At 50.7% G+C, this 26507-nt stretch overlaps 2 protein-coding genes across 2 annotated transcripts in view; one reads left to right on the forward strand and one right to left on the reverse strand.

Annotated features, from left to right (window-relative positions):
- Nucleotides 1-8209, reverse strand: part of LOC139275326 (ankyrin repeat domain-containing protein 50-like) — a 66306-nt gene extending 58097 nt beyond the window's left edge. Inside the window, exons 1-2 of the mRNA XM_070892634.1 lie at nucleotides 8009-8209; nucleotides 1743-2296 (exon numbers count right to left, since the gene is read on the reverse strand). Of these exons, the coding sequence (XP_070748735.1) occupies nucleotides 1743-2143 (401 nt within the window). The 5' untranslated portion in view covers nucleotides 2144-2296; nucleotides 8009-8209. The remainder of the gene's footprint in view (nucleotides 1-1742; nucleotides 2297-8008) is intronic.
- Nucleotides 8210-8350: 141 nt separating this feature from the next.
- The window catches only part of selenoj (selenoprotein J), a 65068-nt gene continuing 46911 nt past the window's right edge, over nucleotides 8351-26507 (forward strand). The window contains exon 1 of the mRNA XM_070891680.1: nucleotides 8351-8514. Coding sequence (XP_070747781.1) covers nucleotides 8410-8514 — 105 coding nt within the window. The 5' untranslated portion in view covers nucleotides 8351-8409. The remainder of the gene's footprint in view (nucleotides 8515-26507) is intronic.

Consider the following 26507-nt stretch of genomic DNA (forward strand, 5'->3'; position numbering starts at 1 on the left):
GAGTGGGACTGGATGCGAGTTAGGACATGGGGCAGTGAGCACAGGGGGTGATGGGTGAGTGGGACTGGATGTGAGTTAGGACACGGGGCAGCGAGCACAGGGGGTGATGGGTGAGTGGGACTGGGTGAGAGTTAGGACACGGGGCACAGGGGGTGATGGGTGAGCAGGACTGGGTGTGAGTTAGGACGCGGTCAGTGAGCAGAGGGTGATGGGTGAGAGGGACTGGGTGTGAGTTAGGACACGGGCAGTGAGCACAGTGGGTGATGGGTGAGTGGGACTCGATGCGAGTTAGGACACGGGGCACAGGGGGTGATGGGTGAGAGGGACTGGGTGTGAGTTAGGACACGGGGCAGCGAGCACAGTGGGTGATGGGTGAGTGGGACTGGGTGTGAGTTAGGACACGGGCAGTGAGCACAGGGGGTGATGGGTGAGTGGGACTCGATGCGAGTTAGGACACGGGGCACAGGGGGTGATGGGTGAGCGGGACTGGGTGTGAGTTAGGACACGGTCAGTGAGCACAGGGGGTGATGGGTGAGTGGGACTCGATGCGAGTTAGGACACGAGGCACAGGGGGTGATGGGTGAGTGGGACTGGGTGTGAGTTAGGACACGGTCAGTGAGCACAGGGGGTGATGGGTGAGTGGGACTCGATGCGAGTTAGGACACGAGGCACAGGGGGTGATGGGTGAGTGGGACTGGGTGTGAGTTAGGACACGGTCAGTGAGCACAGGGGGTGATGGGTGAGAGGGACTGGGTATGAGTTAGGACACGGGGCAGCGAGCACAGGGGGTGATGGGTGAGTGGGACTGGGTGTGAGTTGGGACACGGGGCACAGGGGGTGATGGGTGAGTGGGACTTCGTGCGAGTTAGGACACGGGGCAGCCGAGTTTTGGATGACCTGAAGTTTACAGAAGGTGGAAGGTCGGCCAGGCAAACGTCAGAATAGTCAAGTCCAGATATAAGAAAAGCATGGATGAGGGTTTAATCAGCAGATGTAGGGACGGAGACGGGCGATGTTACAGAGGTGGAAGGAGGCGGTTTGAGTGGAGGCGTGGATATGGGGTCAGAAACTCCGCTCAGGGTTGCGAACAGCCTGGTTCAGCCCGAGACAGTGGCCAGGGTGGGGATTGTGGAGCGTTACCGAGTTATTGAGGCTGCATCAGGACAAATAACAAGTTCGAGCCCTGTTTCTGGCCAGATATTGGAAGTTGCTCAGCCACAGCCCACATTAGCACGACCGAGGGGACACGTGCCTTGCCAGAATACGGTGTGGGGGAATATAGTAACAGGACGACATTCAGCCCCTCCAGCTTTAGGATTACGGCTCATCTGCATCTCAACTCCATTTAGCTGCCTTTGCGCCATTTCCCTCAACACCCCTGTCCTGGAGATCAGCAACTTCAAGAACAAAATGACAACAAGGCTCCAAACTGTTACTTGGGGCGTTTTTTCCACGTTATGGGGTAGGAATTTTAGGACTGAGATGAGGAGAAATGTTCTCACTCAGAGGGTGGTGAACCTGTGGAATTCTCTACCACAGAAGGCTGTGGAGGCCACGTCACTGAATATATTTAAGAGGGAGATAGATAGGTTTCTAGACACAAAAGGCATCAAGGGGTATGGGGAAAAAGCGGGAATATGGTATTGAGATCGAGGATCAGCCATGATCATATCGAATGGTGGTGCAGGCTCGAAGGGCTGAATGGCCTACTCCTGCACCTGTTGTCTATGTTTCTATGTTACCTTTTGAAGGTTTCATCGGGGTTCCTCTCACACTCGTTGGCTTCCAGCACGGCCTGCACCGACACCTCCCGCAGCTTCTCCCGGTATCCCTGCACCAGCGAGCACCTCTTAATCTGACCCACCAGGCTCAGGACAAAGGCCCTGACCGACAGCGTGCGCACGTCCTGAGCCTGGCAGAAGTGGTGGCCCACCGCCCTGGCGGACAGGTCAAACCTCTGGCCGTGCTCCGACACCGGCCACAGCACCTCGCTGCACAGGGCTGTCTTGCCGCTGCCGGGGCCCCCGGTGACCAGCACGCCGCTGCCGCGACCCCCAGGGCAGCAGTCCAGGCAATGTTGCAGCTTGCGCAGGGCCCATTCCCGGCAGTAGAAGGGCTTCCCTTGCAGCAGGCTCTGTGTCATTCTCAAGCCTTTCCACGTTCCCAGTGCTGCAGCTCACGCATGCTGCACTCCCGGGCGGGCGTGGCTGTGGCTGTGCCCGGCGATCCCAGCTCCAATCCCCCACGCCTGGCTGGCTCACATCAGCAGCGCTCGCAAGTCACGGCGTGTGAGAACCTGTAGAGAGAGAGAGAGAGAGAGAGAGACACGAGTCACACAGAGAAACACTTGCATTGATCTCGCCCCTTCCACATGCTCAGGGCATCCCAAAGCACTTTACAGCCAATGAAGAACTTTTTAAAGTCTAATCACTGTCTTAATGTGGGAAACGCGGCAAACAATCTGTGCACAGCAAGCTCCCACAAACAGCAATGTGATAATGACCAGATAATCTGTTTTAGTGATGTTGGTTGAGGGATAAATATTGGCCCCAGGACACCGGGGATAATTCCCCTGCTCTTCTTCAAAATAGTGCCGTGACATCGTTTACATTCACCTGAGAGAGGAGACGGGGCCTCAGTTTACTGTCTTATCTGAAAGACGGCACCTCCGACAGTGCAGCACTCCCTCATTACCGCCTCTCCGACACTCCCCCAATACCGCCTCTCCGACAGTGCGGCACTCCCCCAGTACAGCCCCTCCGACAGTGCGGCACTCCCCCAGTACAGCCCCTCCGACAGTGCGGCACTCCCCCAGTACCGCCTCTCCGACAGTGCGGCACTCCCTCAGTACTGCCCCTCCGACAGTGCAGCGCTCCCTCAGTACCGCCCCTCCGACAGTGCAGCGCTCCCTCAGTACTGCCCCTCCGACAGTGCAGCGCTCCCTCAGTACCGCCCCTCCGACAGTGCGGCACTCCCTCAGTACTGCCCCTCCGACAGTGCAGCGCTCCCTCAGTACCGCCCCTCCGACAGTGCAGCGCTCCCTCAGTACCGCCTCTCCGACAGTGCAGTACTCCCTCAGTACTGCCCCTCCGACAGTGCAGCGCTCCCTCAGTACTGCCCCTCCGACAGTGCGGCACTCCCTCAGTACTGCCCCTCTGACAGTTCGGTGTCCCTCAGTATGGGGCGAGCGACGGAGTGAAACAAAAATGAAGGACTCTGTGTGATTGTTTGAACCGTGGGACCACTCCAATGGGCAAACAGCAGAAGTGTCAAATGGAAATACAACACACTGCTGTGGTGGGGGGCATTCAACTGAGACAGAGTGAGGGAGCTTTACTCTGTATCTAACCCATGCTGTACCTGCCCTGAGAGTGTTTATTAATAGGACAGTGTAGATAGGAGTAGTTGGGAAAATGCTAGAATCTATTATTAAGGACGTGGTAACAGGGCACTTAGAAAATAATAATACGATTGTGAAGAGTCAACATAGATTTATGAAAGGGAAATCATGTTTGACACGAGTTTTTTAAGGTTGTAACTAGCAGAATAGATAAGGGAACCAGTGGATGTGGTGTATTTGGCATTTCAGAAGGCATTCGATAAGGTGCCACACAAGAGGTTATTAAACAAAATTAGGGTTCAAGGGATTGGGGGTAATATACTAGCATAGACTGAGGATTGGTTAACAGACAGGAAACAGAGAGTAGGAATAAACAGGTCATTCTCGGGTTGGCAGGCTGTAACTAGTGGGGTGCCGCAAGGATCGGTGCTGGGGCCCCAGCTATTCACAATCTATATCAATGATTTGCATGAAGGGACCAAGTGTAATGTATCCAAGTTTGCTGATGATACAAAGCTCGGTGGGAATGTAAGTTGTGAGGAGGATGCAGAGAGACTTCGCGGGGATATAAACAGGCTAAGTGAGCGGGCAAGAAAATGGCAAATGGAATATAATTTGGAGAAATGTGAAGTTATCCATTTTATCCATAGGAAAAATAGAAAAGCAGAGTATTTTTTTAAATGGTGAGAGATTGGGAAATGTTGGTGTTCAGAGGGACCTGGGAGTGTATGATGGGACAATGTAAAGGGAGCTTTACTCTGTATCTAACCCCCTGTACCTGTCCTGTGAGTGTTTGATGGGGCAGTGTAGAGGGAGCTTTACTCTGTATCTAACCCGTGCTGTACCTGCCCTGGGAGTGTTTGATGGGACAGTGTAGAGGGAGCTTTACTCTGTATCTAACCCCGTGCTGTACCTGCCCTGGGAGTGTTTGATGGGGCAGTGTAGAGGGAGCTTTACTCTGTATCTAACCCGTGCTGTACCTGCCCTGGGAGTGTTTGATGGGGCAGTGTAGAGGGAGCTTTACTCTGTATCTAACCCCGTGCTGTACCTGCCCTGGGAATGATTGGTGAGAGTTTGTGGGCTTATTTGGTGCTGAGTTTGGGGATGAGGAGACTGATTCAGCTGGTTGACGAACACAATGACAGAGAGACACAATCCTGCATTCAGCACCCCAGGGTGCAGGCCCCGACTCCTCTGTCAGGCCCAGGCCGGGTGACTCTACATCGACCTGGCATGCCAAGTGTGCCCAGCAATTCCTGTCTCTGCTTCTGAGGTGAAATGTCTGCTTTTCACGATTCCAACTAAGGTTCGATGAGGAATTAGTTGACTGCTTTGTGCGATAATATCTTGTGCCAAACTCCCCCCCCCACCGCCGAGCGAGACTCACCGCGCTCACACTGGGGGCTAGGTGGGACGCCCAGCGGGAACTGCATACAGTAGACTGAGGAATCACGTATGTTGGTCTCCGCTGCACTGGGACTCCTTTCAGTTTCCAGACAGCTGGATTGTGAACCTCGGCCCCAGAACTTCAAACAATGAATCACCTCAAACGTTACAAGCGTGAGCCAGCTGTCCGATCTGCCTGCACATGCAGCGTTGGTTGAGAGGCCTGAGCAACTAATAAAAACAGTTCACACCAAACGCAGCCTTACCCCGTGCTAATTCCACGTAGGCACTCCCCTGTTTCGGAGAAGGAGCCACCATCTGGCAAATGGTTAAAGCCAAGAGCAGGAACACAGGCAGGCGTTGGGGCTGTGTGTGAGACAAGTGAAACCACAGTTCCCAGCGATCCTGCTCACCAACTCCCTGACTACACCAATAATCAGTTTTTTTAAACTTGCTCCAGTGTCGGTGGATTTGGCGATCCGAGCGGAAGTGACGGCGTAGGAGGCAACACTGGATCCCCCTCACTCTCCCTCATCCCCAAAATATTCCTGCACCTGAAGTCTGCTTAATCCAAGAGGGACGGAGGGTCAACCCCCTCACTCCACGGGGTCAACCTCCTCACTCCCGCAGGGTCAACCCCCACACTCCCGCAGGGTCAACCCCCTCACTCCCGCAGGGACGGAGGTTTAACCCCCTCACTCCCGCAGGGTCAACCCCCTCACTCCCGCAGGGACGGAGGTTTAACCCCCTCACTCCCTCAGGGTCAACCCCCTCACTCCCGCAGGGTCAACCCCCTCACTCCCGCAGGGACGGAGGTTTAACCCCCTCACTCCCACTGATCATTTGTGGCTTTGCACCAAACAAAGAACCTGACCACGAATGCCGGTCACTCACACCCGGCCTTTCCCGTTCTGAACGACACGTGACTCCAGGCCCACACTGCGGGATTGGCCCGTAATTCCAAGTGATTAAGCAAGCTGCTCGGTTAAATGGTGCTGCACTTATTCAAGGCGGCCCACCACCACCTTCTCAGGGTGACTGGGATGTGTAACAAATGCTAGCCTTACCAGCAACGTGAATGAACACACATTGCTGGTGTTCATACATAATTAAATCACAGGTTCACCTCTGTGTCAGAAGGTAGAGGGTTCAAGTCCCACCCCCGAGACTTCAACCCAAAATCCAGGCGGACTCCCACTGTGCAGTACTGAGGGAGTGCCGCACTGTCGGAGGGGCAGTACTGAGGGAGTGCCGCACTGTCGGAGAGGCAGTACTGAGGGAGTGCCGCACTGTCGGAGAGGCAGTACTGAGGGAGCGTCGCACTGTCGGAGAGGCAGTGCTGAGGGAGTGCTGCACTGTCGGAGGGGCAGTACTGAGGGAGTGCCGCACTGTCGGAGGGGAAGCACTGAGGGAGCACCGCACTGTCGGAGAGGCAGTACTGAGGGAGCGCCGCACTGTCGGAGGGGCAGTACTGAGGGAGTGCCGCACTGTCGGAGAGGCAGTACTGAGGGAGCGCCGCACTGTCGGAGGGGCAGTACTGAGGGAGCGCCGCACTGTCGGAGGGGCAGTACTGAGGGAGCGCCGCACTGTCGGAGGGGCGGTACTGAGGGAGTGCCGCACTATCGGAGGGGCAGTACTGAGGGAGCGCCGCACTGTCGAAGGGGCGGTACTGAGGGAGCGCCGCACTGTCGGAGGGGCGGTACTGAGGGAGCGCCGCACTGTCGGAGGGGCGGTACTGAGGAAGCGCCGCACTGTCGGAGGGGCAGTATTGAGGGAGTGCCGCACTGTCGGAGATGCCAAGTTTTGGATGAAGCGTTAAATCGAGGTGTGGTCTGCCACTCAGGTGGATGTAAAAGATCCCGGACCACTAATGGAAGAAGAGCAGGGGAATTATTCCCGGTGTCCTGGGCCAATATTTATCACTCAACCAACATCACTAAAACAGATTATCTGGTCATTATCACATTGCTGTTTGTGGGAGCTTGCTGTGCTTCCTAGATTACAACAGTGACTACACTCCAAAAAGTACTTCATTGGCTGTAAAGTGCTCGAGTTCATGAAAAGCGCTTTCGAAATGCAAGTTCCTGCCTTCCTTTTCCAATTTAACTCAGGCCCATAGACTGGCTCTGTGTAATTCTCCCCACAACCCAACAGCCTACCCCAACCCTGGGGTATTATGTCTCCAACACCTGGAAACCTCTCTTCCTTCATCTGCCCACCCCTGGGTGTCTCTCTCTCTCCGACCCCCCCACCCCTGGGTCTCTCTCTCTCTCTCTCTCTCTCCGACCCCTCGCACCCCTGGGTGTCTCTCTCTCTCTCTCTCTCTCTCTCTCTCTCTCTCTCTCTCTCCGACCCTCCGCACCCCTGGGTGTCTCTCTCTCTCTCTCCGATCCCCCCCACCCCTGGGTGTCTCTCTCTCTCTCTCTCCGACCCCCCCACCCCTGGGTGTCTCTCTCTCTCTCCGACCCCCCTCACCCCTCGGTGTCTCTCTCTCTCTCCGACCCCCCCCCCACCCCTGGGTGACTCTCTCTCTCTCCGACCCACCCACCCCTGGGTGACTCTCTCTCTCTCCGACCCCCCCCCCCCCCCCCCAACCCCTGGGTGACTCTCTCTCTCTCCGACCCCCCCCCCCCCACCCCTGGGTGTTTCTCTCTCTCCGACCCCCCACCCCTGAGTGTCTCTCTCTCTCTCCGACCCCCCCCCACCCCTGGGTGTCTCTCTCTCTCTCCGACCCCCCTGGGTGTCTCTCTCTCTCTCCGACCCCCCGCACCCCTGGGTGTGTCTCTCTCTCTCTCTCCGACCCCCCCACCCTTGGGTGTCTCTCTCTCTTACTCCTCCACCCTTGGGTGTCCCCCTCGCTCTCTCTCCACCCCCTCCCCCCCACCAACCCCAACCCGAGTGTCTCTCTCTCTCCCCCCTCCTACCCATCTATCTGTCTCTCTCTCTCTCTCTCCCCACCCATCTGTCTGTCTCTCTCTCTCTCCCCACCCATCTGTCTGTCTCTCTCTCTCCCCCCCCCCAACCCCTGGGTGTCTCTCTTCCCCCCCCACCCCTGGGTGTCTCTCTCCAACCCCCCCACCACCCCTGTCTGTCTCTCTATTTCTCCCCACCCCTGGTTGTCTCTCTCTCCCCCATCCCTGGGTGTCTCTCTCCCACTCCCACCCCCACCCCTGGGTGTGTGTCTCTCTCTCTCCCCCACCCCCACCCCTGGGTGTGTGTGTCGCTCTCCCTCTCCCCTAACCCTGGGTGTCTCTCTCCCCCCCGCCCCCCGGGTGTCCTTACCTCTCTCTCTCTCTCTCTCTCTCTCTCGGGCTCTGGCTGGGAGTTGCGGCCAGGAGAGGCCGAGGCTCGGGCTGGGCCTGCGGCCTGTGTCGGGCCCGGGAATCTGAGCGCTGCTCCCGGCTCCGGCTCTGCCTCGGCCCGGGCTCCGGCTCCGGCTCCGCCAACCTTCCGCCGGCCGACCCACCGCCACAGGAAGCGGGGCTGCGGCCTGCGGGAGGCGGGCCCAGGGCGGAGCCGCACCGCGAGGCCCTGTCCCCAGGGCGGAGCCGCACCGCGAGGCCCTGTCCCCAGGGCGGAGCCGCACCGCCGGGCCCTGTCCCCAGGGCGGAGCCGCACCGCCGGGCCCTGTCCCCAGGAGAATTTACTAAAATGGCCCGGGATGGAATACTTCAGTTATGTGAATGGTTCATAGAACGGTTACAGCACGGAAGGCCATTCGGCCCGTCGAGCCCGTGCCGACTCTCAGCCAGTCCCTTTCCCCGGGGCCCTGCACATTTTCCCCTCAGGTACGTATCCAGCTCCCGTTTGAAAGCCACGATTGAGTCTGCCTCCCCCACCCTCTCAGGCCGTGCATTCCCGATCCTAACCACTCGCTGCGGAATAATATTTTTCCTCATGTCACCTTTGGTTCTTCTCCCAATCGCCTTAAATCCGTGTCCTCTGGTTCCCGACCCTTCCACCAATGGGAACAGTTTCTCTCAACCTCTGTCCAGACCCCTCATGATATTGAACACCTCGATCAAATCTCCTCTCAACCTTCTCTGCTCCAAGGGGAACAACCCCAACTTCTCCAGTCTCTCCCCGTCACTGAAGTCCCTCATCCCTGGAACCATTCTCGGAAATCTTTTCTGCTCCCTCTCTAAGGCCTTCACATCCTTCCTAAAGTGTGGTGCCCAGAATTGGACACAATACTCCAGTTGGGGCCGGACCAGTGTTTTATACAGGTTCTTCATAACTTCCACACTTTTATACTCTAGGCCTCTATTTATAAAGCTCAGGATTCTGTAATCCTTTCTCAACCTACCCTGCCACTTCCAACGATTTATGCACACATACCCACTCTGTTCGTGCACCCGCTTTGGGATTGTACCATTTAGTTTGTTTGATTGAAATTTGGTTGCTACCGCTAGCTGAAACCACCTGAGTGAGGCAGCAATGGGGCGTAAATGGCTGGCCAGCAGCGTTAGGCGTGGGTGCCGCCTGATGGGAAATTCAGTTGTCCTTTTTCAAGGGTGTAAAGATTTGCTGTCCCGCCGACTACCGCCATGGGAATCCTGACGTCAATACACGTGCAACGTCTCCTTACCAGCTGGCGGCGAGGACGCCTGAAAAAGTTAACGTGCACAAGGCGGGGAAACAAATCCGGGGCGTTATTGAAAGGGTGTTGCAGATGGCCCAGAAAGCTCGCAGTCCGTGCTGCGTTGGATGCTCGCACAGTTTGAAGGTGCTGGCGTCCTGTGGCTACTGACTCCTAAGCTTCAGTACCAGCATCTCGGAGGCATTGGTGGGGTCAATGCCGGATACTAGCATATCACTGTTACCTCTGCAAACTTATGGGAGCAGTGATCGCACATCATGTCATCCTGCGGTGAAGACTTGAAAGGTGCCAGAGGAGCGACACCCAGTGGTGGGCCAGGAGGCTGTACAGACGCAGGGTTTACCGTGGACAATACTCTTACCCTGAGATGTTCGAGGACCAGTACCTAACAAGGCTGAGGTTCTGCAAGGAGGTGGTGACAGAGCTGTGCCAACTCCTACAGACAGACCTGGCAGCTTACATCGGCACCAGGACCTCACCGTCAGTGGCAGTGAAAGTAACAGCAGCACTCAACTTCTATGCTACCGGCTCCTTCCAGTCGGTGTAGGCGATATACGCAACATTTCGCAGTTTGCAGTACACTGCTGCATTCGCCAGGTGACCGACGCTCTCTACACCAAACAACTGGATTACATCAAGTTCAGCATGTCCAGGGAAAACCAGGATGAGCACTCCCTTGGCTTCGCCAGGCTAGCGGGCTTCCCCAGGTTTCATGGAGCCATTGATTGCATGCAGGTAACATTGAGGTCCTCACCCCAAGATGCAAAACTGTTTCCGAATTGCAAGGGGTTCCACTCCCTCAACGTTCAGCTGGTCTGCGATCACAGGCAGATGAACCTCGCTGTTAATGCCCGCTATCCTGGCAGCTGCCACGATGTCGTCATCCTGCAGGAGAGCAGTGTGCCACGAATGTGGCTGCCTGGGCAACGAAGGATATGGTCTCGCCACCTGGCTCATGACACCCCTCTGCAATCCCACCACCCCTGCCGAGCAGCACTACAACACCAGCTGTGATATATTCACAGAGCACAAGCACACACAGCTTTCTAACATGGCAGGCAGCTCTCTCGGAAGTCTCCGGAACCTCTGCTTCTGCTTAATTATTAACTCTGTAGTTGCAGTACACAATACGTCCACATCCACAGTGTGGAGCTACAAACATTACAAGCTCGCAGACATTACACTTCTCCCTCCTTAATGAAGAAGTTATTATAACAATCACCATACATAACTTGCATGTTTATACATAACACAGGATATAAATTTATTTTTTTCATCTTTACAAAATTAACTTAACCACTTGTTTTCTGTTTCGAAGAGGATACCTTCACTCGCGAAGAGAACCTTCCAAACATGATGTTGAATTTAAACTCATTCGAGGCTCATCCTGAGGAAAGTTTTCCTCCACAGAATTGCCTTGATTTTCATTTGAACTCACTCTAACTTCAGGCTCTTTGTTTTCCTGACTCGGACTCAGACTTTCATTCTGACTTTCTCTTGGATTTGTTTCCAGAACATTGGATGTAGGATATGCTACTGGTGTTTCAAAACTATCTGATGAGTCAGAAATAATTGAATCATTCCCACCTTCAACTCCTTCCATGCCTGTAGGTAAAATATGATCAATATGAACAAACCTAACCTGTCCATTATCAAACATCTTGACCAAATATGTGCGAGGACCACATATCTTCACCACTCTTCCTGGTAACCACTTTAACCATTTATGGTGATGGTCCTTCACTCTCACCTTCTGGTTTAATTTCACACTTCTCTCTTTTGCCCTCTCTCAATCATGATTCTCTTTCTGTCTTAATTGTGTCTCTTCTACGGACTGCGCCAAATTTGATTTTAACAACGAGAATCTGGTTCGTGGCTGTAGTTTGAGAAACAACACTGCTGGTGTTCTACCAGTCGTTGTATGAGGAGTATTACGATAAGTAATTAGAAAATTAGCCAATTTGTAATCCAATGACAACTTTTGTTTCTTTGGATTTGGATCTAACATTTGTTTTATGAGGGCACATTTTACAATTTATACAGTGTGCTCTGCTGCACCATTCGAAGCAGGGTGGTACGGTGGGACCTTGGTATGTTTCACACCATTTCTGCTCGTGAACTGTGCAAATTCTTCGGAACGAAATTGTGATCCATTATCTGAAACAATTTCTTTTGGGAGGCCAAGTGAAGAAAATAAACTTCTCAAAATGTCCAATGTTTTACTTGTTGTTATTTTCCACATTGGAAACACCTCTAGCCACTTCGAGTGGCTATCAATCACAATGAACAATTGTTGTCCTTCTAGCTCAGCAAAATCAGTATGTAGCCTTTGCCACACCCCGGGAGGCCATTTCCATGGCTGTAATGGTACTGATGGTGATTGCTTGCTTACTGATTGACATGTCGTACACTGATTCACAATGTACTCTATATCTTTATCAAGACCTGGCCACCATAAATAACTACGCGCAAAACTCTTGGTCAAGCACATTCCCAGGTGCTGGTCATGGAGGTCTCCTAATAATTTGGACTTGAATTTATTTGGTATAACCACTCTTGTACCCTACATTACACAATCTTTATCGACTGATAATTCATTCCTTCGAATGAAGAATGGATGAATATCTTTGTCTGCTACATGGTTTGGCCATCCATTTGCAATATAATCATACACCTTTGACATCACTGGGTCACGTTTGGTTGCTCTACCAATCTCTTCAGCTGTGACTGGCAGTTCATCAATGTATGAAAAATAAAACACTTCTTCCCTATCGGGTGTAACTTGTGATGGGGAAGGCAATCTAGACATTGCATCAGCGTTACTGTGATCAGTTGATCATCTGTATTCAATATCATATGTATATGCTGACAAAATCAAAGCCCATCTCTGCATTCGGGCTGCAGCTAATGTTGGAACTGGGGACTTTGGATGGAGGATTGCTGTTAGGGGCTTATGGTCCATAACGATGGTAAACTTATGGCCATACAAGTATTTATGGAACTTCTTGACCCCAAAAATTAATGCCAAAGCTTCATAAAAACATAGAAATTAGGTGCAGGAGCAGGCCATTCGGCCCTTCGAGCCTGAACTGCCATTCAATAAAATCATGGCTGATCATTCAACCTCAGTACCCCTTTCCTGTTTTCTCTCCATACCCCTTGATCCCTTTGGCCATAAGGGCCATATCTAACTCCCTTTTGAATATATTCAACGAACTGGCCTCAACAACTTTCTGTGGTAGAGAATTCCACAGGTTCACCACTCTCTGAGTGAAAGAGTTTCTCCTCATCTCAGTCCTAAATGGCTTACCCCTTATTCTTACTGTGACCCCTAGTTCTGGGACTCCCCAGCAATGAGAACATCCTTCCTGCCTCTAACCTGTCCAATCCCGTCAAAATTTTATATGTTTCTATGAGATCCCCTCTCATTCTTCTAAACTCCAGTGGTTACAAGCCCAGTTGATGCAGTCTCTCCTCATATGTCAGTTCTGCCATCTCGGAAATCAGTCTGGTGAACCTTCGCTGTACTCCCTCAATAGCAAGAATGTCCTTCCTCAGATTAGGAGACCAAAACCGAATACAATATTCTCGGTGTGGCCTCACCAAGGCTCTGTACAACTGCAGTAAGACCTCCCTGCTCCTATACTCAAATCCTCTAGCCATGAAGGCCAACATGCCATTTGCCTTCTTCATCACCTGCTGTACCTGCATGCCAACCTTCAATGACTGATGTACCATGACATCCAGGTCTCGTTGCACCTCCCCTTTTCCTTTCAATTTGCCCTCACTAATTACTCTCACTGGCACTGAGAGTGCGTGAAGCAAAAGCAATTGGTCTCTCCTCTCCACTACGTGATACATGAGAGATCACTGCCCCAACTCCATATGGAGAGGCATCACATGCTAGCTTAATCTCCTTAGATATGTCATAGTGAACTAACATGGTGCTCTCTACCAATTTGCTTTTACACTCCTTAAATACTGTATCGCACTCTTTTGACCACGTCCAATGGACCTGTTTTTTCAAGAGTTCATTCAGTGAATGTAACACTGTAGCCAAATTGGGTAAGAACTTCCCATAATAGTTAAAAAAAACCCAAGAATGAATGAAGTTCAGTGACATTCCTGGGAGTGAGTGCATTTCTGATTGCATCCAGCTTTTCCATGGTTGGATGTAAACCATCTTTGTCTACTCTGTACCCTAAGTACTTCACTGAGTTTTTAAATAACTCACACTTACGAGCAGACACTCGTATTCTGTGCTTCTCCAGCCGTTTGAGGCCTTCATTCAATATGTTATTATGAATTTGCCTATTTGATGCTGAAATTAGTATGTCATCCAAATAACATACTACCCCTTCAATACCTTGCAAAATCTGGTTCATCACCCCTTGGAAAATGGCAGGGGCAGAAGACACTCCAAACTGTAGCCTATTAAATTGCTATAGGCCTAGATGAGTATTTATAATCAAACATGACTTGGACTCCTCATCTAGTTCAAGCTGTAAGTAGGCATTCGTAAGATCCAGTTTTGAGAAGATCTGACCACCTGTCAGTGTTGTGAACAAATCTTCTATATTCGGCAATGTATTGGGGACATTACCCTCTAGAACCTGGTTTACGGTTACTTTATAATCACCACACAATCTTACCTTACCATCGGACTTAGGTACAACAACAATGGGTGTAGCCCAATTACATCGATCTATCTTACAAATAATGTTCTCAGTCTCTAGCCTTTTGAGTTCTTGTTCAACTTTCTCCTTGAGTGCATATGGTACGGAACGTGGCTTGTAGTAAACCGATCTAGCGTCCTTCTGTACCCTGACATTCGCCTTGAAGCCTTGGATCAGACTGCCCGTTTCGCAGAACACCTTTGGATACTTCTTGATAACCTCATCCCTTGATGCAAATCTCACTTCCACATGATAAATCTCATTCCAATCCAGCTTCAGTGATTCCAACCAATTTCTTCCTTGTAAGGCAGGCTTGTCTCTTGCCACTACTAAGAGAGGAAAGCTCTGAAATTGATCCTTGTATTTCACCGGTACGCGATACGACCTACCACAGGAATTTTCTCTCCCGAGTAGCCGCGCAGCTCTATCTTGGATTTCTCCAATGGGAAATCGTGCAATTTGTCGAGGTATAACGACTCCGATACTACACTCACGGATGCATCAGTGTCGATTTCCATGGGTATCTTGAATCCCGCAACATCTATGTGGATTTTGATACTTTTCGAATCTCTGTCCGTTAACCTTGTGCTCCTGATGACGTGTAACTCCAACATCTCCACGTCCTGTTGTTGTTCTTCCATGCTATGTAGTCTCTGAGGATTTCTACTCATAGCTTTTAAAACTGGTTTACCCTTCAGTCGACATGCTTTCGCAAGATGCCCAGTCTTTCTGCAGAAGAAACACTCTGCCTTCACATATGGACAACTTTGAGCAATGTGTTGTCCCAGGCACCTATAGCACGACTTCGACGCTCTTTTAGAATTTCCAGTTTCTGAGACTTTGGGCCCCCACCGCCTTTTACTTTGAACCTGCAGGCGATTCACCTCGGATGACTGACGACCGTAATTATTATTTAATTCACAGGAATATTATTCAGCCATACCCGTCTGACAAGCAAGCTCAAAAGTCAAGTTATCCGTCGTCAATAACTTTCTTCTGATCGCATCCTTTCTCACCCCACAAACAAAACAATCCCGCAATGCTCGGTTTTGAAAGTTTCCAAAATTACAGTGAATAGATAGCTTTTTTAATGCTACAATGTAATCACTGATACTTGCATCAGTCTTTTGATCCCGCATACTGAAACGATAGCTTTCAGCAATTTCTAACGGTTTGGAGTTATAGTGCTGCTCCAGCTTCGTTAAAATCTCTTTAAGCATTGTGTCCTTTGGCTCGGCAGTCACAAGCAGATTTATCAGTGTTTCATACAATTCCAGACCAGCTTTCGATAAGAAGATCGTTCTCTTACGTTCCAATATCGCCTGATTCTCGACTGCATTCTCTGGAACTTCGATTATGTTATTTGCAGTGAAATACATGTCTAGCCAATCCACATATGCTTTAAACCTTTCCTGGTCGCGTTTATATTCATCCAAATGTCCCATTACACCTGCGGGTGCTGCCATTTTAATTTCTAGCTGTTCACACAGTGTGCTGTATTTTACCTCGAATTTTATAGCTTTTTCCAAAGACCGAGAAGCTTCCAAAGTCTCTGTGTCCACTGGCTGAATCCCCCACCAACAAAATTTCAGCTTTAAATCACTCGCTGAACTTGATCGGTGAAATTATGCCCTCTCGTTGCAGCCGGTCTAGTTCTACCCTTTCTGTCATCGTATACGGTACTGCTCTTGCCTTGTGATGGATGGGTCGCGCCTCCGGAATTAGGTGGGTCTGCACTTTTGCTCCTTGGCAATTTCCCAATGCCTGGTTCGAACAGCGAAGGAAATTTGCTTAAGACCTGGGCACACGAAGTGTCGTCAGCGGGCGATAGCGCTCGGACGTCATCCCAGTTCCAGCGTATCTTTCCCAGCCAGCTCCTGCCGAGCAGCGTGGGACCATCGCCCTGTACCACCCAGAGTGGTAGCTTGTGCACCGCTCCATCGTAGGAGACCTTTACGGTAGCACTGTCGATTACAGGAATCAGTTCTTTAGTGTAAGTTCTTAGTTTCATGCGAGCTGGAGTTAAGACTGGCCTTGAGGCCTTGTTGCACCACAACCTTTCGAAAGTCTTTTTGCCCATGATGGACTGGCTCGTACCCGTGTCCAGCTCCATTGACACCAGGAGTCCATTTATTTCAACATTCAGCACGATCGGGGGACAATTCGTGGTGAATGTGTGCACCCCATGTACATCTGCCTCCTCTATCTGAGGCTCTGGTTCGTCGTGATCCTCCGTAGATCTGTCCTCCTCTGCACCATGGTGGTTTGCAGGTTTAACAGGCTTTGCAGCTTGCCTGCACAGTCGTTGGAGGTGTCCCATTGTTCCACAGTCCTTGCAAATGTTCTCTTTGAATCGGCATGAATGGAAACGATGATCACCCCCGCAGCACCAACAAGATGTTAATGGCCTTGCATTCATCACCCTTGATGGTGGGCTCTGAGTTATCTTCGGACGTGTAGCTGCAGGTATGTGTGACCTGTCCTGTACATTACGATTCGAAAACAACATCACTTTGTTCACAGTACTTGTAGCAGCACTTGTGTGCTGAGTGATTTGCTTCATATTGTCACTGGTGGCAATGAACGCCTGGGCTATCGCTATGACCTTACTCAAGGTTGGGGTCTCTACAGTCAAAAGTTTGCGAAATATGGTTTCGTGGCCAATGCCAAGTAGGAAAAAGTCTCTGATCATGTGCTCTAAATGTCCTTCAAATTCACAATGTCCTGCAAGGCGTCTTAGCTCGGCGACATAACTCGCCACTTCCTGGCCTTCATACCTTTTGTAGGTGTAGAACCGGTACCTCGCCATCAGCTTTCCTTCGGGTTCAAATGCTCTCGGACCAGTGTGCACAAATCGTCATACGATTTCTCCGTGGGTTTTGCTGGAGTGAGCAGATTCTTCATGAGGCCATACGTTGGTGCTCTACTGACGGTGAGGAGGATCGCCCTTCGTTTGGCAGCGCTCTCTTCCCCATCTAGCTCGTTGGCCATGAAGTATTGGTCGAGTCGCTCCACAAAAGTTTCCCAATCATCTCCCTCTGAAAATTTCTTCAGGTTGCCCACTGTTCTCTGCATCTTTGTGTTCACTATCTGTATCTTGTCGCCAGTTGCAGTGTATGGAGAAAGAGTCAGACTGAACACTGTGAGCTCAAAGTAAAGTGTGACCTTAGTCTCTTATTGCAGGTCTCCAGAGTGCCTCTCCAACCTGTGAAGCCTCCTTAAATACCTGTGCTCCCAAGGGATTATGGGATCCCTTGGGACTCCAGGGCATGAGTCCTCTGGTGGCTGTACAGAGTAAATACAAGTCCACATATATAACAATTACCCTCATCAACCCTCTCTGTTACCTCATCAAAACACTCAATCAAGTTGGTTAAATACGATTTGCCTTTAACAAATCCGTGCTGACTTTCCTTAATTAATCCGCACTTGTCCAAGTGACCGTTAATTTTGTCTCTGATTACTGTTTCTAAAAGCTCCCCCACTCCCGAGGTTAAACTGAGCGGCCTGTAGTTACTGGGTTTATCCTTACACCCTATTTTGAACAAGGGTGTAACATTTGCAATTCTCCAGCCCTCTGGCCCCACCCCTGTATCTATGGAGGATTGGAATATTATCGCCAGTACCTCCGCGATTTCCGCCCTCAATTCCCTCAGCATCCTAGGATGCATCCCGTCCGTTCCTGGTGATTTATTGACTTTAAGTACAGCAGCCTTTCTAATAAATCGTTATCAATTTTTATCAAGTGTCTCCACTACCTCCTCCTTCACTCTGTCTGTGGCAGCATCCTCTTCCTTAATGAAGACAGATGCAAAGTACTCGTTTAGTACCTCAGCCGTACCCTCTGTCTCCACACATTGGTCTCCATTCTGGTCCCTAATCGGCCCCACACCTCCCTTACTACCCTCTCACTAGTTATCTGCCTGTAGAGGAGTTTTGGATAACTCTATATGTTGGCTGCCATTCTATTCTCATACCCTCTCTCTGCCCCTCTTATTTTCTTTTTCACTTCTCTGACCTTTCTATATTTAGCCTGATTCTCAGATATATTAACACCTGACATCTGTCATACGACCCTTTATCTGCTTCATCATATTCTCTCTCGTTCATCACCCAGGGGGCCCTGACTTTAGTTGCCCTGCCTTTGGGAATGTACCTCGACTGGACCCAAACTATTTCCTCTTTAAAGGCAGCCCATTGTTCCATTACAGGTTTCCCGCCAATCTTTGATTCCAGTTTCCTCGGCCAGATCTGTTCTCATCCCTCTGAAATTGGTCTTCCCCCAGTTAAACATTTTTACTCGAGATTGCTCCCTGTCCTTTTCCATAGCTGATCTAAACCTTATGATATTATGATCGCTGTTCCCTAAATGCTCCCCTACTGACACTTGCTCCACTTGACCGACCTCATTCCCCAGAACCAGATCCAGCAATGCCTCCTCCCTCGTCGGGCCGGAAACATACTGCTCAAGTTCTCCTGAACACACATCAGACATTCTCCCCCCACTCTGCCCTTCACACTATTAAAATCCCAGTCTATATTAGGATAGTTGAAGTCCCCCATTATCACTACTCCATAGTTCTTGCACCTCTCTGTAATTTCTCTGCAAATTTGCTCCTCCATATCCTTCCCACTATTTGGTGGTCTATAGAATACACCGAGTAGTGTAATGGCACCTCTATTATTTCTTCACTCAACAATCATAAAATCATAAAAATTTACAGCACAGAAGGAGGCCATTCGGCCCATCGTGTCTGTGCCAGCCAACAAGAGGCTATCCGGCCTAATCCCACCTTTCAGCTCTAGGTCCGTAGCCCTGTAGGTTACAACACTTCAAGTGCAAAGTACTGTTTAAATGTGGTGAGGGTTTCTGCCTCTACCACTCTTTCAAGCAGTGAGTTCCAGACCCCCACCCCCCTCTGGGTGAAGACATTTCCCCTCAAATCCCCTCTAAACCTTCTATCAATTACTTTCAATTTATGCCCCCTGGTTGTTGACCCCTCTGCTAAGGGAAACAGCTCCTTCCTATCCACTATATCCAGGCCCCTTATAATTTTATACACCTCAATCAGGTCTCCCCTCAGCCTCCTCTGTTCCAAGGAAAACAAACCCAGCCTATCCAATCTTGCCTTATAGCTAAGATTCTCCACTCTCAGCAACATCCTCACAAATCTCCTCTGCACCCTCTCCAGTGCAATCACATCCTTCCTGTAATTCAGTGACCAGAACTGCATGCAGTACTCTAGCTGTGGCCTAACCAGTGTTTTATACAGTTCAAACCTAAGCTCCCTGCTCTTGTATTCTATGCCTCGGCTAATAAAGGCAAGCATTCCGTTGGCCTTTTTAGCCATCTTATCCACCCGGCCTGCCACCTTTTGGGATCTGTGGACATGCACTCCAAGGTCCCTTTGTTCCTTGACACTTCTCAGTACCTTACCATTTAATGTAATTTAATATCCTTGCCTTGTTAGCACTCCCCAAATGCATAACCTCACACTTCTCCGGATTGAATTCCATTTGCCACTGTTCTGCCCACCTGACCAGTTCATTGATATCTTCCTGCAGTCCGCAGCTTTCTTCTTAGTTATCAACCACACAGCTGATTTTAGTATCATCTGCAAACTTCTTAATCATACCCCCTACATTCAAGTCTCATCATCATCATAGGCAGTCCTTCGGAATCGAGGAAGACTTGCTTCCACTCCTAAAGTGAGTTCTTTGGTGGCTGAATAGTCCAATATGAGAGCCACAGACCCTGTTACAGGTGGGACAGGCATTCGAGGGAAGGGGTCGGTAGGACCGGTTTGTCGCATGCTCTTTCCGCTGCCTGCGCTTGACCTCTTTATGCTCTCGGCGTTGAGACTTGAAGAGCTCAACTTTCTCCACCTCGGGCGGTCTTTGGCCAGGGTCTCCCAGGTATCGGTGGGGATGTTGCACTTTATCAGGGAGGCTTTGACGGTGTCCTTATAACGTTTCCACTGCCCACCTTTGGCTCGTTTGCCTTGGAGGAGTTCCCCATAGAGCATTTGCTTAGGGAAGCTCGTGTCCAGCATGTGAACTATGTGGCCTGCCCAGCGAAGCTGATCGAGTGTGGTCAGTGCTTCAATACTGGGGATGTTGGCCTAGTCGAGGACACTGATGTTGGTGCGTCTGTCCTCCCAGGGGATTTGCAGGATCTTGCGGAGACATCGTTGGTGATACATCTCCAGCGACTTGAGGATGTCTTTTATACATCATCCATGCCTCTGATCCATACAGGAGGGCAGGTATTACTACAGCCCTGTAGACCATGAGCTTGATGGTAGATTTGAGGGCCTGGTCTTCGAAAACTCTTTTCCTCAGACGGCCGAAGGCTGCACTGGTGCACTGGAGGCTGTTATGTATGCAACACCTTGTAACCAGCATTCTACCACCACCAGAGGGTGCATCTGTTGGAGTCCCAAGGATCCCAGCATTCCTTGGGAGCACTGCATTGGCCATGAGGTTATCCTTCGCAAACTATTAACTGTTGAAACACCGAACCTGAGCAAAGCCATAACGATTGTCATGTATCTTACATTATTATATATAACTGTATCCTAACATGCTATACATGACTGTAATAAGATATGACCTGTAACCACCAGCATACCTTACCACCGGGGGTGCACTTGCAAGATACAGGTATATAAGCCGAGGTCTCAGGCAAGTGCAGCATTCCAGAGCTGTGAAATAAAAGGTGCAGGTCCAGAGTGACCTTGATTTCACTACATGCCTCGTGTGAATCTGTACTGAGGGGACAGGACTTTACAACGATAGCCCAGGAATTTATGTTCACCAGTGATAACACCAAACAAATTTTGCAGCACAAAGATACATCAGCAAGTACTGTACACAAAGTAACGTCGTTTTCAGACAGTAATGCATATGGCAGAACGTACACGCCTGCAGCTGCACGACCTCAGATGACTCAGTGCCCGCCATCAAGTGTGAATGCAAGGCAATTAACATCTTGTTGGCGCTGCGGAGGTGATCATCGAGTCCATCAATGCCGCTTCAAACACTATGCGTGCAAAGGCTGTGGGACACCTGCAGTGAATGTGCAGACGAGCTGCAAATCCTGCAAACCACCACGTTGCAGAGGAAGACCGATACATGGCAGATCAAACTGAACTAGAGACTCGAACGAAGGAGGCAGAAGTGTACGGGGTACATGCCTTCACCACGAAATGTCCACCGATCATGTTAAAAGTTGAACTGAACGGAATTCCAGTATCCATGGAATTGGTCAGTCTATCATGAGCAAAAAGGCCTTTGAGAGGCTGTGGTGCAACAAGGCACAAAGGCCCAAGCTGAGCCCCATTCATAGCAAGCAGAGAACTTGCACTAAAGAGCTGATCCCAGTAATTGGCAGCGCAGCAGTAAAGGTCTCCTATGATGGAGCGGTGCACGAACTCCCACTATGGATTGTACCAGGAGATGGCCTTACACTATTCAGCAGAAGCTGGATGAGAAAAATCCGCTGGAACTGGGACGACATCCGAGCACTTTTGTCTGTCGATGACGTCTCATGTGCCCAGGTTTTGAGCAAGTTTCCATCGTTGTTTGAGCCAGGCATCGGAAACTTCTCTGGGGTGAAAGTGCAGATCCACTTGGTTCCCGGTACACAACCCATCCACCACAAGGCACGTGCGGTACCCTACGTGATGCAAGAGAAAGTGGAGAGCGAGCTGGACAGGCTGCAACGAGAGGGAATCATCGCGCCAGTTGAGTTCAACGAGTGGGCCAGTCCAATTGTTCCAGTTCTCAAGGGTGATGGCACGGTCAGAATTTTTGGGGACTATAAAGTAACGATTAACCGTTTTCGCTGCAGGACCAGTACCCGCTACTCAAGGCAGACAACCTATTTGCGACGCTGGCAGGAGGGAAGACATTCACCAAACTGGACCTGACCTCGGCCTACAGGAACTGGCGAATCTTCGAAAGGCCTCATCTGCATCAACACGCACAAAGATCTGTTCATCTACAATAGATGCCCGTTTGGGATTCGATCGGCCGCGGCTATTTTTCAAAGGAACATGGAGAGTCTGCTAAAGTCGGTTCCGCGCACCATGATCTTCCAGGACGACATATTGATCACAGGTCGGGACACCATCGATCACTTGCAGAACCTGGAAGAGATTCTAAGTCGGCTAGATCGCGTGCGACTCAGGTTGAAATGCTCGAAGTGTGTTTTCCTGGTGCCAGAGGTTGAGTTCTTAGGGAGAAGAATCGCGGCAGATGGTATCAGACCCACCGACGCCAAGATCGCGCTGAGACCACAGAATGTGATGGAGCTGCGATCATTCCTGGGACTCCTCAAGCACCTTGCTAGAGTCTCTACATGTGTTGCTACACAGGGGAGATGACTGGGTGTGAGGGAAATCAAAAGAAACTGCTTTTGAGAAAGCCAGAAATATGCTTGTTCTATATAACCCATGTAAACATTTAGTGCTGGCTTGCGATGCGTCTTCGTACAGGGTCAGGTATGTCTTACAACAAGCAAACGAATCGGGAACATTGCAACTGGTCGCTTATGCGTCCAGGAGTCTGTCCAAGGCCGAAAGAGCCTACAGCATGATTGAAAAAGAAGCTCTGGCATGCGTTTACAGGGTGAAAAAAATGCACCTGTATCTGTTTGGGCCTAAGTTCGAGTTAGAAACTGACCATAAGCCGCTCATATCGCTATTCTCAGAGAGCAAAGGTATTAATACCAATGCCTCTGCTCGCATCCAAAGATGGGCGCTCACGCTGTCTGCATATAACTATGTAATTCGCCACAGGCCAGGCACAGAGAACTGTGCTGATGCTCTCAATCGGCTACCATTGCCCACCACCGGATGGAAATGACACAGCCTGCTGACCTGCTCTTGGTGATGGATGCATTTGAAAACAAAAAGTCATCCGTTACAGCCTGCCAGATCAGGACCTGGACTAGCCAGGATCCTTTACTGTCCCTTGTAACAAACTGTGTCCTCCATGGGAGCTGGTCCAGCGTCCCAGCGGAGATGCATGAAGAGATCAAGTCGTTCCAGCGGCGTAAAGACGAAATGTCCATACTGGCGGACTGTCTTTTGTGGGGTAATCGCGTGGTAAAGGCAGAGAAATGTTCATACGCGACCGACACAGTACCCACCCAGGCAGAGTAATGATGAAAGCTATAGCCAGATCCCATGTGTGGTGGCCTGGTATCGACTCAGATTTGAAGTCTTACATGCACCAATGCAACAGTTGCTCTCAACTGAGCAATGCACCCAAGGAGGCACCGCTAAGTTTGTGGTCGTGGCCCTCCAAACTGTGGTCTAGGATCCACGTTGACTTCGCTGGCCCATTTCTAGGCAAAATGTTTTTGGTTGTTGTGGATGCTTATTCAAAATGGATTGAGTGAGTAATAATGTCTGTAAACACGTCCACTGCAACGAAAGAAAGCCTACGAGCCATGTTTGCCACGCATGGCCTGCCTGATGTCCTTGTCAGCGACAATGGGCCGTGCTTCACCAGCGCTGAATTCAAGGAATTCATGACCCACAATGGGACCAAGCACGTCACATCTGCCCTGTTCAAGCCTGCATCTAACGCCCAGGCAGAACAGGCAGTACAAACCATCAAGCAAAGCTTGAAACGCGTGTCGGAAGGCTCCCTGCAGACCCGCTTGTCGCGACTCCTGCTCAGCTACCGCTCAAGACCCCACTCGCTCACCGGAGTTCCCCCTGCCGAACTGCTCATGAAAAAGGCACTCAAAACAAGGCTCTCTCTTGTCTACCCTGTTCTCCATGATCATGTCGAGGGCAGGCGGCATCAACAAAGCATGTACCATGATCGCGCAAATTTGTCACGTGATATTGAAGTCAATGATGCTGTGTTTGCACTCAATTATAGACATGGTCCCAAATGGCTTGCTGGCACTGTCGTAGCCAAAGAAGGGAGTAGGATGTTTGCGGTCAAACTTGCAAATGGACTAACTTGCAGAAAGCATTTGGACCAAACCAAACTGCGATTCACAGACAACCACGAGCAACTTGAAGAGGATACCACCAACTTTGACCCTCCGATGCACACACAAGTGGCAACCGACATCACAGTTGATCACAAAGCTGAACTCATCATCCCGAGCAGCCCAGCAAGGCCAGCTGCACAGCAGCCCAGCGAAGGCCCAACCAACTCATCTGCATCTGTGTTTGTACCGAGACGATCGACTAGGGAACGGAAAGCCTCAGATCGTCTCACCCTGTAAACAAGGGTACTATTGACTTTGGGGGGGTGGGGGGGTGGAGTGATGTTATGTATGCAACACCTTGTAACCATTCTACCACCACCAGAGGGCGCATCTGTTGGAGTCCCAAGGGATCCCAGCATCCCCTGGGAGCACTGCATATAATCAGGCCTCCCATGCTGTGCCAGCACTCTGGAGTCAGAATAAAGTGACTAAGGTCACACTTACTCAAGTCTACAGTACTCAGTCACATTGCTTTATTTGAGACATTACAGAGGCGATGTTGAATCTCTGCACCAACGTCTGCCTTTATTGATAAGAGGCTCCCGAGGTATGGGGAAAGGTCTACATTGTCGAGGGCCGCGCCGTGAATCTTGATGACTGGGGGGCAGTGCTGTGCAGTGAGGACAGGCTGGTGGTGGACCTTTGTCTTACGGATGTTAAGTGTAAGGCCCATACTTTCATATGCCTCAGTGAATACATTGACTATATCCTGGAGTTCAGCCTCTGAATGTGTGCAGACGCAGGCATCGTCCACATACTGCAGCTCAACGACAGAGGTTGGGGTGATCTTAGACCTGGCCTGGAGACAGTGCAGGTTGAGCAGCTTCCCACTGGTTCTGTAGTTTAGTTCCACTTCAGCGGGGAGCTTGTTGACTGTGAGGTGGAGCATGGCAGCGAGGAAGATTTAGAAGAGGGTTGGGGCGATGACACAGCCCTGTTTGACCCCGGTCCCGATGTGGATTGGGTCTGTAATGGATCCGTTGGTCAGGATCACGGCCTGCATGTCGTCGTGGAGCAGGCGAAGAATGTTGACAAACTTTTGGGGGCATCCGAAACGGAGGAGGACGCTCCATAGGCCCTCACGGTTGACAGTGTCAAAGGCCTTTGTAAAATTAAAAAAGGCCATGCATAAGGCCTGGCGCTGCTCCCTTCATTTTTCCTGTAGCTGTCGCGCTGCAAAGATCATGCCTGTTATGCCCCGTAGGGGGCGAAATCCGCACTGTGATTCCGGGAGGAGCTCCTTGGCCACAGGGAGAAGACCATTGAGGAGAACTCTAGCGACAACTTTCCCCCTGTAGTTGCCGCAGTTGGACTTGTCCCCCTTTTTAAAAATGGTCACGATCACTGCATCTCTGAGATCTCCCGGCATGCTCTCCTCCCTCCAGATGAGAGAGATGAGGTCATGTATCCACGCCAACAGCACCTCTCCACCATACTTTAGCACCTCAGCAGGGATTCCATCCGCACCCGTAGCCATGTTATTCTTAAGTTTTATGGCTTTGCCAACCTCGTGCAACGTTGGGGTCTCACTGAGTTGGTGGCGGGTCGCATGCTGCGGGATGGAATCGAGAACACTCGAGTCAAAGGCAGAGTCTCAATTGAGGAGATTCCTTCCTTCGGGCCCTGACAGCCTCGGTGTCCTTGATGAGTGTTCCCCCGTTCTTGGCCAGGAGTGGGGTGGGGCCTTGGGAGTTTGGACCGTAGGTGGCCTTGACTGCAATGAAGAATCCTCGCATATTGTGGCTGTCGGCCAGTTGTTGTATCTCCTGTGCTTTCTCCATCCACAAATGTTCTTTAGATCCCGGGCTTTTTGTTGGACCTGAGCCTTGAGCCGTCTGTAACGTTGCTTTTCAACTCCCGAGTTGGGTTGTTGCTTGAGGCTCAGAAATGCTTTGCGCTTACGATCTTTAAGTTCTTGGATCTCCTGATCATTTTCATCAAACCAGTCCTGGTGTTTTCTGGTTGAGTGACCAAGTGTCTCTTCCCAGGCACTGGTTATAGAGGCCTGGAGGGCTGACCAAGCGCTATGGGGATTCAGCATCTCAGGGACATCAAGGCATGCCAGATTGGCTGTGAGGCGCTGGCTGTATAGGGCTCTCTTAGCTGGATCTCTAAGTGCCCCGGCATTAACTTTTTTGCAGAACTGCTTCTGCTGTCCCCTCTGCTTTGGGGCAATGTTAATGTTGATGATGGATCGGATTAGGTGATGGTCCATCCAGCAGTCGTCAGCTCCTGTCATGACGCGGGTGATGCGCACATCCTTGCGATCCCTGGCTCGGACGATGACATAGTCGAGCAAGTGCCAGTGTTTGGAGCGAGGGTGTTGCCATGATGCCTTGTATTTGTCCCTCTGGCGGAACAGGGTGTCGGTGATGAAAAGTTCATGTTCTAGACATTTTGTCAGGAGTAGGGTACCGCTGGAGTTGGCTTTCCCTACCCCTCTGCCAATCACGCCTCCCGAGAGAGCTGTGTCTTTGCCAACCCTTGCAT

Source organism: Pristiophorus japonicus, chromosome 10 (assembly GCF_044704955.1).
Source record: "Pristiophorus japonicus isolate sPriJap1 chromosome 10, sPriJap1.hap1, whole genome shotgun sequence".
Taxonomy (NCBI): Eukaryota; Metazoa; Chordata; class Chondrichthyes; family Pristiophoridae; genus Pristiophorus; species Pristiophorus japonicus.